General features: G+C 44.2%; 2 protein-coding genes across 4 annotated transcripts in view; one reads left to right on the forward strand and one right to left on the reverse strand.

Moving 5' to 3' along the window:
* The window catches only part of LOC119460554 (tRNA-uridine aminocarboxypropyltransferase 1), a 36,043-nt gene extending 20,657 nt beyond the window's left edge, over positions 1–15,386 (reverse strand). The window contains exons 1-5 of one of the 3 annotated variants that reach the window (XM_049655155.1): positions 14,986–15,386; positions 14,342–14,479; positions 12,594–12,739; positions 2,584–2,630; positions 1,107–1,297 (exon numbers count right to left, since the gene is read on the reverse strand). In XM_049655155.1, the coding sequence (XP_049511112.1) occupies positions 1,107–1,297; positions 2,584–2,630; positions 12,594–12,739; positions 14,342–14,479; positions 14,986–15,201 (738 nt within the window). In that variant the 5' untranslated portion in view covers positions 15,202–15,386. Of the gene's footprint in view, positions 1–1,106; positions 1,313–2,583; positions 2,631–12,593; positions 12,740–14,341; positions 14,480–14,553; positions 14,930–14,985 lie in introns of those variants that run through there. The other 2 variants (XM_037721487.2, XM_049655156.1) reach the window with 2 other exon arrangements.
* A 268-nt stretch (positions 15,387–15,654) lies between these two features.
* The window catches only part of LOC119460555 (T-complex protein 1 subunit alpha-like), a 47,436-nt gene continuing 43,130 nt past the window's right edge, over positions 15,655–19,960 (forward strand). The window contains exons 1-3 of the mRNA XM_037721488.2: positions 15,655–15,821; positions 18,870–18,955; positions 19,149–19,277. Coding sequence (XP_037577416.1) covers positions 15,752–15,821; positions 18,870–18,955; positions 19,149–19,277 — 285 coding nt within the window. The 5' untranslated portion in view covers positions 15,655–15,751. The remainder of the gene's footprint in view (positions 15,822–18,869; positions 18,956–19,148; positions 19,278–19,960) is intronic.

Here is a 19,960-nt window from a genome sequence, read left to right on the forward strand (position 1 = left end):
TTTTGTGGACGACTAACGGACTAACGGCGGGCTTAAACAGCTCTGCTGTTAAAAGAAAAATGGAAGACACGTTCCTACTTCCATTAGCCATATCAAACATCTCCGTGATTGCCCTTTAAACATTAATCACATCTTTCCAACTCAGAAGAAAGGGAACTGAGGGGCCCGATTTTTATTAAAAACATCATAAGAAGCCAACAAACAATGACACCAAGGACAACATAGGGGAAATTACTTGTACTTACTAATTGAATTAAAGCAATGATAAATGAATGGAAATGAAAAGGGATGAAAAAACAACTGTTCGCAGGTAGGGAACGAACCCACGTCTTCGCATTACGTGTGCGATGCTCTCACCATTGAGCTACCGCGGAGTCGTTTTCCCATCCACTTTCTGGGGTATTTATGTTTTACAACTAGAACTAACCCTGGGAGTGTTAGCCAGCCGATTTTTATTAATCATATCATAAGAAGCCAACAAACAATGATACCAAGGACAACATGTGGGAAACATTATTTCATAACATTAGATATTTGTAAAGCCTGATGGAATTAACATTAGCGTCCAAAAGCAATGCACGCGATAGCGGGCTCCGGATCAATTTCTAGCAAGTGGCATCCTCTAACGCGCACCTAAAGGCGTGGTACACACGCGTACTTGCATTGCGCCCTCATCAGGAGGCGGCGGCCAGGATTCAAGCCACATGCACAGCAGCAGCACGCCACTGGGTCCCTCGAGCACAAGACTCTGACGTTGCACGCTGGCGCGGTCTTCGTTGTCGGCACTTAGTCACATGCAATATGCAAGGAATAGGGATTTCCACTTGCATTTGAGGTGGCGTTTCAGTGCTCAAGTTGGGGAAGGCCACTTCAGTATTTGCTTTGAACGTTCTGTCCCTACCAGCCTTTAGCTGCTTCGCCAGCACGGACCTGAGCGAATGTGATACTGCTAAGGCCACTGTCTACACGGCAGGGCAGGGAAGCTGCCAACTCTTCTGGACTGAGAGCAGCGCACGCTCGCCAGTGCAAATGGCTCCTTCGGGAGTGCATTCGATCTTCCAGAACGGGCACGCAGCCAGCAGCTGAGACTCGCAGTGTATACCTACCTGGCTGTAGCGCGACCGTATCTTGGCATAGAAGAACTTGAAGAAGAACAGCAGGTCGTCAACGTGTCCGGCGCAACCCTGCAATGCCAACAACCGAGTGATGGCCAGGTGGACGGCTTCGGCCGTGGCCAGCCAGCTGGACGGCTTGCCCCGCTGAGGGCGCCAGAACGCCGAACGGCCGCCCTCCAGCACTGCGCACGGGAGGCCTGCACACGCCAGCCATGCACGGCATTGGAGCAAACGGCCGCCACGCGTCTAAAATCTATACATGCGTGCACACATTTTATAGGTTCTTCATACTTGGTGTAATGCATCCACCCAAGTTCGGATGTTAGAGTATTTTTCGTCAGGGTTGACGTTAGTAAAATCAAAGTTTACAGAACTGAACAATTGGTAAGTGCGGCGCTTGGCGATCCTATCATGTTTACTATCTTTGAATAGTAAAAATTAAACAAGATCGCTACTATACACGTGTTCTGCGACACTAACAAAAACAACCATGACATACAACCCCGCGCGGCTGATGTCATAGAAGGCAAAGAGCGCCGGTTCCGCTTTATAAGAATTCCGCGTTTAGGGTGTACTACATACGGAGCACTCAAAGCGGCTGTAATTGTAAGCGATATAGTGTGGCCGACTAGTTGTCTGCCAGTGGCATTAATGCTCAATAGGCACGACCGTACATCCCGCATGTGTGCACGACGCATGCTCCTCGAGAGACTCCCCGACCTCAGCTGTGTTTCCCCACGGGTCACTGTGCGACCACCGCCGTCGCTGTTTACTCGTTCTGTGACAAACTGTCGTGCTTTAGGAAGACGCTTGAGCTAAACATGTGATCTCGAGTCATCGGCATGCACACATACAGCGAATGCGCTCCCGCGACAGAAAGCTCCGGCCGGCAGATATGCCATCAGTGCATGCAGCCGCGGGTGGTGGCAACAGGTGTATCTCAGGTTACACAGCTTTCGGTGCACTTCATCCTGTGCTTGAGCTCCGTATAGTCACTGTGTTGCGCTACACGGGCCACATCGGTGGAGTTTTTCACAGCACTCAGAGCTTTTTCATGCGCCTCGGCTTTTCAGTTTGTGGTGAGCACTGACAAAATATCACTCGAGTCATGGCAATTCGGCTTGGTACAAAGCATCTACAAGCTTGTAGATGCAAAAGCTAAATACACATTTCTTTTTTAACCGCTAGCACATATTGCCTTTTTTCTCCCGCTGCTCGAAAGGAACTGTATCCAACGCACGGACTACTCGCAACAAAGCCACACTAGTTATAGCTGATCGGCAAAACGCGATGCCTTGGTGTTCCAGCCAACTGCACACTGCAGATACGGATGCCACATGGCGCATGTACTGCTCCAGCTTGTGCTCGTAATGCCTCCTCAAAGGAGACACTCATCACAACGCGAAATCCACATTCGCCTCAGCATGCACTGTATGTCTGTGGCTTCATTAAACGTATAGGGGATTACCTTTAATCTTGGCGTCAAGGTAGATCCTCTTGGTCTGCTTCCACGTACTTCAGCGGAGATGACGACCGTGCGAGCACAAGGAAGCGGCGTGCAAGAAAAGCAAAGCCACTCTAGGACGGACTCTCCGTGGATCATGCTACAGTCGACTCCCGTTAATTCGACCCTTGCGGGACCGCAAGATTTAGACGAATTATCCGAAAGGTTCAATCAACAAACGGCGGCAAAAAGAACGAGCAAAGTAACCCGTTGGGCTTGTTGGTTGTAGATCGTAGAAGGCTACAGTGCGGAATCGACGAAGACAGGAGAATCACACAAAAAAACACAGAGACAGCACTGAATTTCAACAATAATGTAATAATCATGTGGTAAAGTCTACATCGGGCAAACCGGTCGATGCATTAATGATCGGCTATGGTGGCTAGAAGGGGCAGTGCGACGGGCGGGAGCGAAGAGGTGGACAAGATTGCAATGCAACATGGCAGCCGGCTCAGGTGGCGCTGCGCACGTTGGGAGCGCGTTTAGCAGCGTGGCTATAATTCTGCATTTTCTGCGACGCATGCAGATGTTGCGTGTTAATGTTCGCATATATGGTGCACCTCAGTGGTTTTATTTATTTGCCAAGTTATCCGGGCCATGATATGATGCACTAAATTCAGCGCAACGATAATCTAGGTCGGCTAATATTTGTCATGTCAACAACAGTTTTCCAATTCAGCATAAAATTTTAATTCATGCTGCGCATCGCATTATTTTTCTTCGGTCATACACCGCATTTGATTTTTAAAAACACGCTGCTGTTCCCACTGAAACTTATTCCAATTGCGGGGCCTGGAACTCGAAAAAGTTCCGAAGAGTGGTCTACATTTATACATTACAAACTGAATCGTGTGCTTCACAAGGGTGCAGCAAGATAACGATGTGCCTTTACTCTGGCGGTACTGCATGCTACTGCGAAGCATAAATAACCAGCAACCGCTTGTCGCCATTAGTAGTAGTAATAATAATAATAATCATAATAATAAAGCTGGACGCATCCAGTTGGTTTTGCTGAAACATTCTGTCACCATTATCATACCTCGGTTCACCACCCGGCAGAAAATGACATTCGAGATGTGGTTAGCAGTTCATTACTCAATAGAAATTAAGTTCCAGCATGGCTTTTAGCGTCAATATATGTTTACATTGCAAGGCTAGTCATAAAGAACACAGTACGCTATGACCTTATTTGGCGTAAGTCATGGACAGCATGGACTAGAGCGTTTAATCATTTGCGATTGTATCGGTAATTGCACTTTTTCCAGCGTGTAAATTGCACTCGTCTCGACCTACAGGCACCTTCTCAGCTTAAGGAGCTTCTGTTTTTCCCTCTGTACAGCTCAATCTTTGCTGAGTAATTTGGTGCAAAAATGCAAGCGTGTCAGCACATAAAAACTGAAATATTTGTGCTGTTAGTTCTTTGCAATGGTTTTGACATCCAACTTGATGAAGCTTTACAGTATTCAGGAACATAAAATCATGCAAGCTGAAAGCCTGCCGCTTCTCAGTAGAAAAAAAAAAGTTAACGCTTCTTCTAATGTCATTACAAGCACGCCAAGTTATCCCCAGTGCACAACAAACCTCTACAGTCGAAACGTTTATAAGCTGATTATGTTCATTGTCCACTACGCCTTGCTGTTTTGTGGCTAGTGTTGATGCACACATGCCACAAGAACTTTTTATTTTAACCTTTCTAGCTACATAGCCAGCCACGTAAAAAACCAGACGGCTATCCCTTTCTTTTACTGCATAGCTGAAGGCATGCATGTTACCATACACAGCACACTCTCACTTATGCAGTATCTCACATCTTCGGTGTGGTTCAAGTACCTGTTGACGTCAAGACTAAGTCAGTACAAGCTCGAAAACTTTTTCGGCATAATAAGGCAATATTCAGGTACTAATGACCATCCAAGCCCAGGGCAATTTCTTATAACAGTAAATTTTCTAAGTTTTTACAACCTCGCGTGATCCCCAAAATCTGGAAACTGCCCGGCACAGGTTGTCAATGCTCTGCTCCACACTTCGTCAGCAGGCACAAACAACAGTGTTGTATTTGGCATACAAGACATTGTCGGGCATACGCTAGAGGTCGGAAACACTGATGGTGCTGCCTCTGCCATTCAATCTGCTTTAAGCAAGGACCACAGCACTGGCAGCAGTACTTTTGCTTAGGAACTCACCTCTGCATTTTTTTGAAGCTTGTTCCTATTCGTTGAAAAATACAAGAAATGCCTCAAGTTCTGCAGGATCTTCCGATGATGGTCTAAGTCTACGTTTTGGGTACCTTGACTTCATTATAACTATAAGCAGGCTCAGGCATCTCACAAGATGTTCTGTCGCAGACACTGAATTTGAGCACTGATGTACATCTGATCTAAACAGAAACATGCCTTTGCGCACTTCTTCACTGAAAAGTGTGAAAGCTAAATTTACTTTCATTTACACAGCAACCAAGCGCGTTCACTAAACGCGCACGCCGGCATATCACGTCAGCAGGATTGCACGTGTAGCAGCCGGAGCACAAGGTCAACACTCTGATGGCCGCTGCATTGGAGATTCTTCGCGCTCCTGACAACAACAGTGCCCCTTGAGGCACTGAAAATTTGCACCACGTTTCGTGCGTTCCTCTCCCAAGGCGCGCATAACGCGCCCGTCACACTGCCCCTTCTAGCCACCATAGATCGGCTAAGAGAACACCACAACAATGTTTACAACACAATTCAAGGTCATCTGGTTGTGCACTGTCGCGACTGTGGGTGCAGACCTGTCTTCAAAAAATGAAAAAATCTACCTAGAAGCAAATACAGCCTTACTAGAGAAATTACTGAGGCTGCCGCAATTGCATGTGCAGGAAATAAGTGCATCAGCTGTCCGTTGATAGCCTTGTGTAAAAAACGAGCTGACCTTCCTAGATTCAAATGCCAGGGTGCGATAGCATTATGCAGCAGGTTCTGTGTGCATGTGTGATCTTCTAGTTTTTTTTTTTCTTTTGTCAAGTGTTCAGTATAAAACTAGCTTTGCACTGTCAAAATTAACATTATTGTTGAAAGTCAGCGCTGTGTCTGTTATTTTGTGTGCCTCTCCTGTCTTCGTCAGTTCCGCGCTGTAGCCTTCTACAAGAAAAAAAAAAAAACGATTTCACATCATTTGTATTGCTCAAAGTAGTCCGTCGCAGTGGCGCACCGACAGAGGGGGGGGGAGGGGGTTGTAACCTCTCGCCCCTGAGGCCGAATTAACCTCCCCTTTTGTTTAACCCCCTTTCTTTCCTTGCGCCTTTGAGTTCTGCAACTAAGATGTAAGACGCGCAATCGTCTGCACACTCGCAAACTTGTGCAAAAAGCGCATTTTTTGACAATTTCCCGTGAAGAAATTGAAATTAGTGCTGTTTAGATGGTATTGGCAAACTAAAGCAAACTGTCAACCCTCCCCCCCTCCCCCCCCCTGGCAGAGATCCTGGGTGCCGCTATTGGTCTGTCGTGTATTTCTGCTTCTTGCTTTCGAAGAGCGACTTGACCGTCATGCGGCGATGAGCTCCGACATGCTTAAACACTGACTGATCAGCATTGGAGTGAAAGGAAAATCTATGTTTTCAAAATTAAAGTAACAGTAAAGTAAAGCAGCTTCACACCTATAGGGAAGGAGCAACGCCATCTGCTCAATTTCTTGTCTCTTCAAGTTTTAGTAACTAGTGCGGGCGCGAGGCAACTCTGGTGGGGGTCAAATTAACCAAAGCGGCATGCTTTCGCCTTCGCACTAAACGAGTATTTCATTTATAGCAATGCTTGAATTCTTGCCTGGACTTTACCAGGCGAGAAACCAGTGCGTTCGAATACGTAAGGGAGAAAAAAAGAGAAGTAATAACAACGCATGGTGCAATATAATGTTGGAGGAAATTTAGAAGCTGGGCCGGGAACCTCATTTCCGGTCAGATATCATTCTGCCGTTTTTATTTTCAGCGCACAGTTGAATGTTCAAATTGCGACTCTACAGAGGATGTCGACACAGCATGCCAACAATTACCTGTAGAATGTTGCGTAGAATCGAAACCGCGTTTAGGCAGAACCAACTGTCAGCGCCATCGACATTGTCATCAGGTCATTTGGCTGCAAAACGAGTTACCGCCACGGTGGTAGGGTGGCTAGAACTTGTTGCGTAGAATCGAAACCACGTTTAGGCAAAACCAACTGTCAGCGCCATCGACAATGTCATCAGGTCATTTGGCTGCAAAACGAGTTACCGCCACAGTGGTAGGGTGGCTAGTCCTAGCCACCCTATAACGATGGTTATCGCATAGGGCGTCGGCAGTTGTACAACGCTTTCAGGCTCATTTCAATTATCATCATAACACGGAGCAGCGCGACAGGACAAGGACAGAGAAGAACTTGGATGTACACACAGGGCTAATTTCAACTACAAATTTTTATTTTTGCATGCGCAAGAATGTCAACATTGAGAGGCACACACCGACGAACCGATACATGTCAAACAGCTAAATCGCAACTTTCTTGTCTTTTTGCATGGCTATCTTGATAACTCGACAAACCGCATCTCTTTTTCTGATAACGCCACCAAAAGCATGTTCACACACCTTTTCTGTCTTTTTTTTTTTTTTCAATTTCATAAGCCTCAAGAATTTCTCTTGTCAGTCTGCTTTGGGCTCGATTCAAAATAGTAGCTTTTTCAAGGAACGGGACGTAGCCGCACTCCCAACAATGCATACCTAAAGGGCCTGAAATAACTTTTGTGGCATTATAATGATGCTCTTTTAGCCTGTGATTAATACAACGGCTTGTTGCACACATATGGACGTTTGCACGACAAGGATATTAAATAAACAACATTCTGTATGCAATGCACAAATTGCGTACGGTACCTTGTAGTACAGGTAGGTCTCTTCCTTGTCCGAGTTTACTTTCTTGTAGACCCTCTGCAAGCGTTCAGGAGCAGAAACAAAGAACAACGCTCACTCTTTACATTGGGCGCACTTCCTGAATATGTTTGGAGAAAATTATTAGCTGCGAGCTGACAGTCCACGGTGATATTTATTATTTTCATGTGTGTGGAAGATTGCGAGTGTGTGCTTCCATTTCTGGAATGGCTTGGACCTGATGGCTCCAGTGCGCACATGTTGGCCCAAGTTTATAAGAACATTAAACCCATAAAGTTCCAGAATAGAGAAACTAAAGCACGCCTTTGGAAATGTCAGTGCACCTTTCACATCAAAAGTTTATGAGACCCATAAAGTTTTGGAATTGAAATCTATGTGCTCTGTAGGTTCCGCAACCGCTGCGAGATGCCGCAACGCACCCGCTCGCTATCGAGAAGCCTTTGAAAGTTTGTGCTCGAATGGGGCTCCTTACGTTATATGACTCCAGATGCAAGGCATTGCCACGAAATCCAGCCCGAGTTCCCAATGTTCGTGCCGGAATGTCTTTTCGAGCGTGAAAAAGACATTGTAGACAAAATCGAAAATGACTCCCAGCACCAGTGGTTGTTTTGGTCGGCGGTGCATGCCAGCACGAAAAAATTCCGGAGGAGGGGGGGGGGGGGGCTGAAGCCCCATCAGCCCCCCCCACCCCCCCTCTGACGATGATAAAAAGAGCATAATTATAATGCCACAAAAGTTATTTCAGGCCGTTTAGGCATGCATTGCTGGGAGTGCAGCTGCGTGCAGGTCCTTGAAAAAAATGCTATTTTGAATCGGACCCAAAGCAGAATGACAAGTGAAATTCTTGAGGCTTATGAAATTGAAAAAAAAAATGTGGTTGATCCCTCTTATATAGGAATCGGTATAGAACAAGAAAGTGAAACGTGTCTTCACAGAAGTAGTGTAATGTTTATTGCACATTGATATATAATGTCTATTGGTGTTTTGTGGCTAAAGCGCCCTTAGGCGTTGATGCACCCACGCTGACGCCTGGTGGCACGTCTCCTCCATCACGACTACCAACGTCGATGACCATGAGCAACCGTCGTGCATATGGAAGCTGCACTACGCTGCACACGCTAGCACAACGCGAAAGACGAAGCACGTAACTGACACACTAATACAACGCGCAAGACAAAGCACGTAACTGAATCGTCACCGAGTCAAATCAGCGCGTACAGCGCGTCGTAATTGCAGCCTCCGCGATCAACTTCAGAAACATTTTCAGAGCTAATTGCGGAGGCCACGCTCCGCTGTGCTGAGTACGGTGAACGCCACTACCAACGCCACCTAGGTGGCGTTGGTAGTGCTTCTTGATGCCAGCGTCCCTTCGAATGCTGGCATCGAGGCGTCGTAGTGCTGAGACCACCGAAGCGTTCACTGTCGGTGCGCGTTAGTGTCATAATGCAGTACTTCTCTTTTCTGCTCGTAGGCGGCGGCACCGCCCCGAGCAAGAGCGCGGGTACACGGAGGAGTGTTAGATATATAAGGCGCGTCTGTGTAGCTCTCTGCAAATGCGTTTGTGGCGCAATGGGTTAAACGCTCGGCGATCTATCGTCGCGGACCGAGAGGTCGTGGGTTCGATTTCCAAATTTTGCATGTTTGTGGAACTTTTTCTTCTGGTTTCTTTCTTTGTATTATGTTCTATGACGTATTTCCGTGACGGAAATACGTCAGTGAAGTCTTGGTGGACCCCGGCATAAAACACTTTCGTGTTAAAAAAAAAATTAAAGAAAAGTGTGTGAGCATGCCTTCAGTGGTGTTATCGGAAAAAGATATGCGGTTTTTCGAGTTATCGAGATAGCCATGCATAAGTGCAAGCGGATTGCGATTAAGCTGTTTGGCACGTGTCGGTTCCTTGGTGTGCGCCTCTCAATGTTGATTCTTGCGCATGCGAAAATAAAAATTTGTAGTTGACAGTTCCATCATAGGCAGAGCCAGCAACTTGATTGGGGTGCCTTCGGCCACCCCAATCCTTTCAATAAAGTTGAAAGTAGAGCTGTGTGGGTGTCTTCTCGGTCCTCATCCTGCCGTGCAGCATCTCTGCTATCATGAATCCCAACCAAGAGCCCGCCAACATGTTTTAGTTAAAATACCAGTCAGTATTTTACACAATAAGCTAGTGGCTACAGAGTCGCAACAAGTGTTTTCGCCACTCTTGAAACTTGCATCGCCGCAAGACTAACTGGCAAAGTGGTTCAGTCCAGGTGTGGGCCACCATTCTATTTGCGTTGGAGAGGAGTGACTTGAGGAATGCGGACCGCATGTAGAGTCACGCTGTGGTCCATGGACAGCGACCAATATTTACGACGATGGGCAATAAGCATAAATAAAACTCCAAAACATCTCATGTTTCTGATTGCCAGAACCCGTGGCATGCTACATTAACGCAAAAATAAAAATCCGGTGCGCAGTATATTTGGGCGCACATTGTTTTCTATGAACCCATAAAAAGCAAGTACGTGTTAGAACCTGGCAAATATTGTCAAATGAAGCAGCGGTGTATTAGGGAAATATTTCTGCTTCTTTAATTCGACCTGCCAAATAATTCGATCAATTCTGTCAATCACCTCAAGGTCGAAATACCAAAAATTGACGGTATACTGTTTTTTTTTATATCATACAGAATTTTTTTTAATTACCTGTGGCAAATAGCATAATTCTAGTCACTGAGCTGAATTACTAAAAGAAGCAGTCATTACTTGAACGAGAAATCATTGGCATATGAAAAATCAACAAATTGCAAAATCACTAATCAATGTTTAATTAATTACTTTACAGCACATATTGCAATTAACAAATTTTATCCAGTGAGTTTGCAAGGCATATGCACCTTGAACGAGTTCTGAGGGTGGCACAGGTTTCAAGATATACGCCATAAAAGTTGCAGTAAAAATGTACAGTCATTCCACTTACCTTTCTAACAAAATGCCGTTGTATGCATTGAAGCATAAAAGCAACTGGAATGCCCGTATATTTCAACACGGACATGGAGAATGAATATCTCAAAACTTGTGTCATCCTGAAAATTTGTTCCAAGTAGATATGCCTTGCAAGTTCCCCGGCTACGATTAATGCATTGCAGTATGTGCCATAATGCAATTTAATAAAAAATATAATTAGTGAATTTTTGTTAAATAATTAATTATGCATTTTGATTTCTCATGCGAGTAATGTAGGCCGCTTTGAGTCATCCAGCTCAAGGAGTACAATTACACTAACTGCCACAGGGGATGTTTTTTTTTAGTTTTTTTTTAAATTCTGCACGGTCTTAAAAAGAAACACCCTGTGTAATGAACACTGATATAACAAATAATCAGAGACAATGAAGTAAACGTAACATCAATCCTACTGCTAAAATGAGAGGCCTGACTTGGTAATGGTTTCAACAAAGCAAACTTTTGTTTCTGTTTGGCTGAAATATGCAAGTTAGGAGAAAAAGTCCAAACATTTGCAAAAAACATAAATGCACTCTTTACACATTTAAGTCCTCTTATGCGCAAAATGGAATGTACAGTGGAATCACAATAAACAGAAATCGCTTCAACGGAACTGCCACTTAAACGGAACATCATCCTCATGGTTGGTTGGTTCTGTATTCATGCAATGCTCAGGTTTTGCCTCTCAGTAAATGGAACTCCTGATAAGCAGAACCAATTTCACTGGTCCCCTGAAGTTCCGCTTAAAGAGAGTCCATTGTAATTGGGAGTTTTAATTAAACAATGTAGAAACGTACAGCAATCAGAGCTCATCTTGAGCAGCGGCATGAACATTTACATAGTCTCAATATAACAGTTGTGGCTACACACTACATTGTGGCTGGAACTGCTAGAGCTGAAGTCAGCATGAACCTTTACAATGAACGTAGTGAAGAAACTTGAGCTCCAATGGCGACCATCTTGTGTTGACATACACAAGCTCATCTACATGTAGTAATAGAGTAGACGTCCGCTATTTCGAAATCAGTTAATTCAACTTTTCAGTTAATTCGAGAAAAACCAAAGATCCCGGCCGGCGTTCATGCATTTCTATGGGCCCGAACTTTCGTTATTTTGATCCTACAATTGGCCTTCGCCAGATAATTTGAACTTGACCAGTCACTACGCATGCACCTGATCCCTATAGGGGCCCCGATAGCGGCTTCTTTAGTGCCAGCGTCTGTCTCAGAGGGGCTTAGGGGAGAGTGAATGCATTGAACACAGGTCATCTCTCGAAAATGCCTATTTCGAGCCCCCCCTAGGAAAATTTCTAAGCAATAACCGTAACTCACAATGTCTGATTACGGTTTTCACCAGGTTCTAATGCGCGCCTTCATGTTTTTAAAAGAAAATTGGGCCGAATATAGCCAGCGCGGTGCAATTGTACCCGAAACCAAAACCACCTTCGCAACAGTCGTATGTTTTACCACATAACCTGGATGTATTGCGGCAGAGCTGACTTTAAAAAAAATGTGTTGCGAAGCTGACTTTAGGAAACTGGCCGCCCTTGTCCAACAACATATCTTGCTAAAAAATGATGTGTGTGTTAGATTTCTACTTTGGACACAGAAAGTAGACACACGTATGGTTTTGGGGGGCGTATTTGACTGCCAAATTAATCATTGCCAAATGCCAAATTACTGCCAAATGAATCAGCAGTATGTTTTGGCATTTTTCCTGCATTTTGTTTAATTCAACCCCGCCAGATAATTCGATCACTTTCGGCTGTCCCATCAGAGTCGTTTTAACAGAAGTCGACTGTATTATGGATAGGGCCACATATTTTGCTCAGAAAAACATCAGCAATGCCGCACCTCTGTGACATAAGATCTCTACAACCAAAAAGCCTCCTGAGATTAACAGGAACAAAAGAAAACCATCATTACAAAAACAGCCCACACTAAAAATTTCCGTCATCCTCAGTAAGCATCTATCATATACGAAAATAAGGAGCTATGTACTAGTAAGGAGTGCTATGTAGTTAACATACTTGTTAATACCACTGTATGCTTGAAAAGAAAAAAAACTTTGATGCCAGAATAAAAATGCACAGCAGGGACAAATACCTGTCGATAAATATTAACGTCTTCCAAGGAATGTTGAAATGCTCCTTTGCACAAATGACACATGGGCCAGCTGTCTGGCCATTCTGCCTGCTCTCCCACAGCTTCTCAAAGGGCTGGGCATTCTCTCCAGGAAAAAGCAGCAACACCTATTTCACAAACAAGAATGCACAGTGCACAGGCTGCTCCAGGTCGTGGAGTTGTTTTGAAAGCTTGTAATCACTTGCAACATACCTTAACCATCACAGAGCATTAGACAAAATTCGTACTTTTCTGATAAGACAGCTCAGGTTTGCCCCCAATGCTTAAAAAACACCTCCAGTTTGATGTTAACTCTGGTACCACAGAATCAAATATTAAACTAATAAACATTGAGGTATAGCTACAACCTATAGTAACTATCTATAAACCAACTATAAAAGCTGACTTTAAGCTATAAATAAAATAATAAAACTAACAGCATAGTCGTAAAACAGAGAGACATTTGACCTATGTACACTATGTACACAGAATTCACTATTCCTCAACCAGTGATGCAACTTCACTGTAGTTTTGAATAAGCAGTGTGTCTCAAAGGCATAAAACACTGGCCTCAAGTAGTTGTAATTAACAAAATACTGGGCTCCTTGCTCTCATGGTCTCAAGTAAGGCCAAGCTTGACTCAAGTCCGTAGGTTCAAACAGCCCATGAGCACGACGCTCCTTACAAGGCTGTTGCACAATCACTACTCATCATGATTGACAGGCAGTTTCCTTTTATGTCTACATGAGGTTAATGCCGGTTTTGCTCACCAAGAGAAATATGAAATGTGACACATTTATTTTGTTTCACAACAAAGAATTAAAACATCACAAAGAACAGAGGCAGGGCAAAAAACTCCTTTTTTTTTTTTTTTTTGCAGATTCAATGCCACCCTGCACCAGTTGGTCTCGTGAGAACCACACGAGAGCATACATATAGAGCAAATCTAGAAGTTAGGTTGCATCAATTTACACGCAATAATGTCACTACCCCTTCCATGGAAGAAAAACAACAAGTGCACTCATTCGATTTCATAATGATAAACAGCATAATGATGGTCCAATAGTTTGTAATTTACTTCAAAAGAACACATTATCGCAATTGGTGCATCAACACATCGGTGAACCATCAGAAATTCATTCATATAGTCAGCTAAACATGTAAAAAACATTCATGCCTGTATAAATCACACTTAGCCACTCAGTTACTAAAATGGTTAAACACTATCAGCAGATGAAGTGCGCTTATCAGTGTTTCCTGCAATGTCTCCTCCAAATAAATATTACTGGAATTAAGAATATTGTTATAGCACGGCATATTGCCTGATAGCGACTGCCTGCTGAAGACAGTGTGGCATGAAAGTAGACACTATGGAATGTGCTGTCGTACATTATACATAAACATTTGTTGACAACATAACATTGTTATGTTGTCAACATAATACATGTTAGAGTACATGTTATACATGCATAGTAGCTTCGAAGAACATAGTTCAGTGATTTGTAGAATACAAAACTTGATGAAATATCAGCGCGTGTGTACAATGGCACATTTGTGATTAATCAAGTGAATCATTATTAAGAAACAACCAGATTTAGCCAATTTTGTTTTTATCATTTTGCCACAGAGAAGCCATAAGAAACAATTGGCAAAGGGCATGAGTTAAAAATTAGAATGTTTGCCTGTTACGGAAGCACTGAGTTTATAATGATAAACAGTGTAATGCTCACATCACTTGGGTCGAAAGCTGGGATATTGGGAAATGTGTACATCTTCACGTGGTCCGGAGCAAGGACAGCTAAGTGAGCTGCAGTACTTTTGCCATCAACTTCGCCAGCATGCTTCAGAATAGCAATCTGTATGGGCAACTGGAAAACACATTCATTCCAGTTAGCACACCTCAACTCGTTGGAGCAAGTAAAACATGAACTAAGGAGCTGACCTTAGTTCCCTCATTCATACTCGAATGATACAGAAAACAGAAAGATGCATGTAATACGGCACCAACAGACATCACTTCTGTGACGTTTTAAAAAATATGTGCATTACACAATTTACAAAACATTGTTGTGACAGATGCAAAGGGAATGAAGCGTTCACATTTGGCTTTAATGCCCAATATGAAGGATAAAGCACTGCATTTGTTGGTGAGTACTAACGCCTAGCCAGTAGTAGCCCATTCTCAAAACACGTCGCTCTCACATCTAGCTTCATGTAATGCTCTGTACTATTCACCGTTGCACCATGTTGGTGAACTTAAATACTTTGTAGCTACCAAACATAACACCTTCATCGAAGTTTCTCAGTTTACCTGTTTTTACATTGGCATGCATGATAGGGACAGAAATACACCAAGCTTTTTTCTTTCTTTTACCTTTAAGTATGGAATTCTGTCGCGAATGCTGTCGACTGCAGTAAGGCACGTGTAGCAAAAGTACATGCGCGACTTGTGACATTTCGGACAAACGCCGCGCTCGTTTATTTCTTCCAAAAACTCCGACGACGCTATACGAAGATGGGAGAACGGGTTTTCATGCCCGAGTTCAAATAGGCAGCTTCGCGTAATGAGCGGTCGCCACTCGTGAGTCATGCCCCTACAACGAAAAAAGCCTCGATTAATCACAAGTTGTAGAATGACAGAACATGTCGTAACTTTGCCACATCTCTCTCAATATAACGTCATAGAATAAAGAGCAACTTCATAACGTTACGTGAGGACTAGAGTGCTAGAGTGTATGAGCATGCATTTAACGCGCCAAGCACCTTCCATTACATCACACCGCACCGCGCCACGCGCGCCACATAGGATTTACTCGCGTCTACTACAGGGCAGGCTACTACAGCGACTACGCTACGATGAGCTATCAGTCTCCTTCATTGGTCTTAAACCGTGGTCCTCATACATCATCAGATTTAATGCAAAAAAACAATTGTTTATAAAAAACATTAAAATAAATACTTGTAACAGTTTTTGTTGAAATTATTTTACAACCAACTACCATTGCCCTCTAGCACCACTAATTTTGTGTGGAACACTCGAGAAAAGACCAGGCCTTACATCGAGTGCACTGGCGTGAGCCGTCTTTGTAGTGTGGTTTACCGGTAGTTAGGATTATTCCTAACAGCAACAATAGTCAATAATGTCTGTTGGCACAGGACTTTCAGTATCAGGGAAACGATCCTCTGGCGCCTCGGTGCGAACTCAGAATGGTATGTTCCTCGTATTCGTGTGCCGGTCGTCAAACTCGTGCTTGTATACTAGCCATCACGTGTGCGGTCGAACAATTGTGTGAAAAAACGCTAATTTTGTGTATAGTAGGTGTTGCAGCTGTTCAAAAATGACTCCATTCTGTGCCGATCGACGTGCGTTGCCTTTTGTTTGCCTCGCTAAACGTGTTGAAACATTCCTTCCACTGTGTCATATTTGCGAACTTCCATATATGGCAGCACCACTGCCCAACCCGCACCCACGCGTCATGTAATTAGGGGTTTTCGCATACCAGCGCAAAATCTGTAACGTTCTTTTGCGATGCATATATTTGGGCGATGTAGATATGTTCGATCCTTTACTAGTCTGCGATTAAGGAGTTGCAGAACAGGTGGAACGCCACGCCTTTCTGTCGACAAGTTTAAGAATGTTGTGGGAGGAGCGGCAGGGCTCACAAGTCTCGTACGCCTCAAGCACGTCTTAAGACCTTGCCATGTACACTAGTAGTGCATGTATATGAAAAATCCTGCGTGCGGACGTCCATTCTTCTGCCTAAAGTGCTCGAGCAATGAACACAACAGCTACTAGGTTCAACTTACCGGCCCGAACAGTGTGTAGCCTACACGTTCACGCAGATTTAGCTTTTCGCCAGCGTTTTCTCAGACCAGACGGTAACGCATAGGCATCGATTTCATTTAGATGGAGGCGAAATGCAAGAACACCAGTGTGCTTGCGTTGTAGTGCACGTTAATGAACCCCAGGTGGTCAAAACTAATCCGGAGCCCTCCACTACGGCGTGCCTCATAATCAGAACTGGTTTTGGCATGTAAAACGCCAAAAAGATTTCTTTATGTTGCAGCACACCGACTTGGGGCTCAACAACCTCGGAAATCAGTTCAAGATATGACCTCAAAGCTGCACTGTTATCACTGTAAACCTTCTCTCCATGCTTCAAAATCTAATTCTTAAGGGATGCCTCCAACCTATGACACCGCGGAAATGAGCGAACGTAATTGGCTTCATCTATGCAAACTTTCTACAGTGGTGTGTTTGCTTCTCCATTGGTTTGTCACCGACCATAGACAAGTGTGGACGGCTCTCTCTAAACCGAAAACAGGAGTTGTATCGATGAAAAGTAAAGTCACTGTTATCGTTAGAGGAGGCTTGGTAAGCCAGAAAAGAGGCAAGAACTACAGACGAGTGCAACGCCACCGTGAAGTTCTCGCGTCAGCTCGCCATGACGTCATGGATTTTGACGGCATCTACTCGGGCCTAGTAAACTTGCTATCGATAAAGATGGACTATATTGTGTTCTAAAAGAGCCGAAAACAACTTTCGGGAACGTTTACTAAGCCACAATGGCCCATATGCGCGCATATATTTTTAAATCCGTGACGTCACTGACGCACCGGCGCTGTGGTAATCAGTGCAAAATTCAAGAAATAGAAGTTTGGCCTTCATTTTCTCTTTCAATGATCAACCCGTTACAGGCTAATTAATGAAAGTAGAGTATTTAAAGTATATGTTATCACTCTAAACCAATTCAGTGTTTCTCTTGGCAACCCTTTAAAGAGGTCCTGAACCACCCCTCGGGCTTGGTGAAAAAACCACATTCTGCAGATAGCATATGCTGCTGAGAGTCTTTCTGCTAAATTTCTCACTAGTGTGCGGCGCCTGGGGCTTGGAAGCAGAGCATGAAGTCACCTCTTTCTCAAAACACCCCGTTTTCAACAGAGGCCTTCTCACCCTTTCAGGGCTGCCAACAGCAGCTCCTTGACGCGCAGATTTTCGCAGAGCACTGCGATACACTGATAACTGACTTCAATAAAAAATGTTGTTTGGATCAGTGCACTTCTTCCTGCTGTTATTGTGCATATTTATTGACGCACTTTACTGAACAGGTTGAAGTGAGCGAAAATTGTCATTTCGAATTGCAGTAAGAATGACATACTTCTGGAAGAAGCCCATCGTCTGCTCACACTCAGTTGCGGTAGAAACTAAACTTGGGCCACACTGCTTATTGATGTCATAGCCATTGGCTCTCGCTAATTTCTATAAATTTTGAACACTCAACTAGCCCCGAACCACTTAAAACTTAAGGTCAGACCACACATACACTTGCCAGCACGCACTCACTTTTGGCTAGATGCATTTACAGAAATTGCTTCGTATTAAGTTATTGACAGCGCTTCTAAATGTGTCGTTTGAATGTGGCTGCTATTTTTGGGTCAAGCTGGTGCACGATAGAGCCAGTCTGCACCATGTAGCATGACCAGACTGGAGCACATGAATGCGAATGTGCACTCCAGCCCTGTAGTTCACATAGCAAACGCACTACAGCTGCATGTAGCTACACCTGCTATGCTACGTAGATACTGCGGCCGTCGCGAGGGAGGCCGCAGTATGAGGCAACTCACGATGAGGCAACCGCCTGCTCTGTGGTCTCTGTGGCTCTGTGGAAGACGTGGCTCCAGGCGCATGGTGAGCCTGCCCGAGCGCAAAAATCCGACTGCAACGTCTGCTTCCCCAGTTACATACCTTCAAGGTGTGTTGCCATCATGGTCGAAACTCGTTACAAGCAAACATAAAGACGACGTGTCCAAGAACTCTGCCGTAAATTCAGGGATAGCCTCCAAGTTTGGTGCGTTGTAGATGCCAAAATTTGAAAAAATGGCGCCTCCGTGAACGTCCAAAATCAAATTTGAACTGTGCGCACTGGTGACGTTCAGAAGGTGTAGCGTTGTGGCCACTTCCTGCTCCGCCGTAGCCTTCGCGGTGCAAGGCACATAAGGAGCGGGGGCACCACGAGGGGGATCATAGGCGATCTTTAATTGCCAATAACTCTGCATCTATTAAATGCATTGAAGTACTTTATGCTGCAAGGTATCTCTGAAATTGTATATTTTAACTTCTAAATGCATTCTTCTACGTGGATAAAAAGTGTTTCGAGGCCCCTTTAACAACTAAATCGATATCTATTAAATTCTGCAGTCAACAAATGTGCTGCGTCGATAGTCTTATGCATTACTTTTAATTTTCTTTTCTTACAGTGATGGCGGCTTGCTCCATTGCCAACATTGTGAAGAGCTCTTTGGGGCCTCTAGGCCTTGACAAGATGCTCGTCGATGACATAGGGGTGAGGCGTTTTCTAGTAGCAACTGCTGACATTTCTTGACACGAATGTGTTCGCTTAATATCCTGCTTGTATTGAAAATGTTAATGGGATGTGAGGTTTCTGGACTGGAACTGCTCTATAAATGAATTTAGCTTCAGCCTTAGGGCATGTGATGATGCAGCTCATCACATAACTCTAAGCTGTCGTCTTTCAGGACGTGACCATCACCAATGATGGAGCAACTATACTGAAGCTGCTGGAGGTTGAGCATCCTGCAGCCAAAGTTCTGGTTGAGCTTGCAGACTTGCAGGACCAAGAAGTTGGTGATGGGACCACATCTGTGGTATGGCTTTTATTTTACGTTTCCCTTTGGCACAACTTATTGTTTAAAACAGCACTATTGGCTGTGTATTCTCCTGTTCTTTTCTATGGTAGGCTCCCGATTTATGGGCACAAAGGAAAAAGAAATGGTCATAAAATGGGCAGGTATTATTAGTTACTGCACTAGGACAAAAGGAAAGGGACAGTAAAGAAAATTTTATATAATACGTGCTTCCTTTGCTTTCGAAAAGTAAGACCCAGGTGCCCAGTGCCATATTCTGCTGGTTCTATGCTTATTAAGTGCATGTTTCTCGAAAAATGTGAGAACCTGGTTGGTAAGAACTGCGGGCTAAGTGCTAGGCATACTACTGTAGTACAGCTGCACAATGCCTTCAGCTGATGCCATTACATTTGCTCAGCTGCATTGAGGTGGATTAGGAGATGCCCACTCTTGAGCCACTTAGCACGTGGCTCTTCTCTTGCATGGAGCCTCACTGGAGTTGGGACAGGAAGTCAGAGATAGTGTTCTTTCTGCCGGCCAAGGAAGGTCACAAACTATTTCATTCTGTGCTCGGTTTCATACATAACAGGAAATGCCACGAAGGAGTCATATTGATGATGACAAAACATTTATTTAGCAAGGATGGCACTTAGGCCTGCTTTTTGGTGAAATAAGAGGATAGAGGTATCCTATTTAGTCTATTC

The sequence above is a fragment of the Dermacentor silvarum genome, chromosome 8, assembly GCF_013339745.2.
Source record: "Dermacentor silvarum isolate Dsil-2018 chromosome 8, BIME_Dsil_1.4, whole genome shotgun sequence".
In the NCBI taxonomy this organism is placed as follows: Eukaryota; Metazoa; Arthropoda; class Arachnida; order Ixodida; family Ixodidae; genus Dermacentor; species Dermacentor silvarum.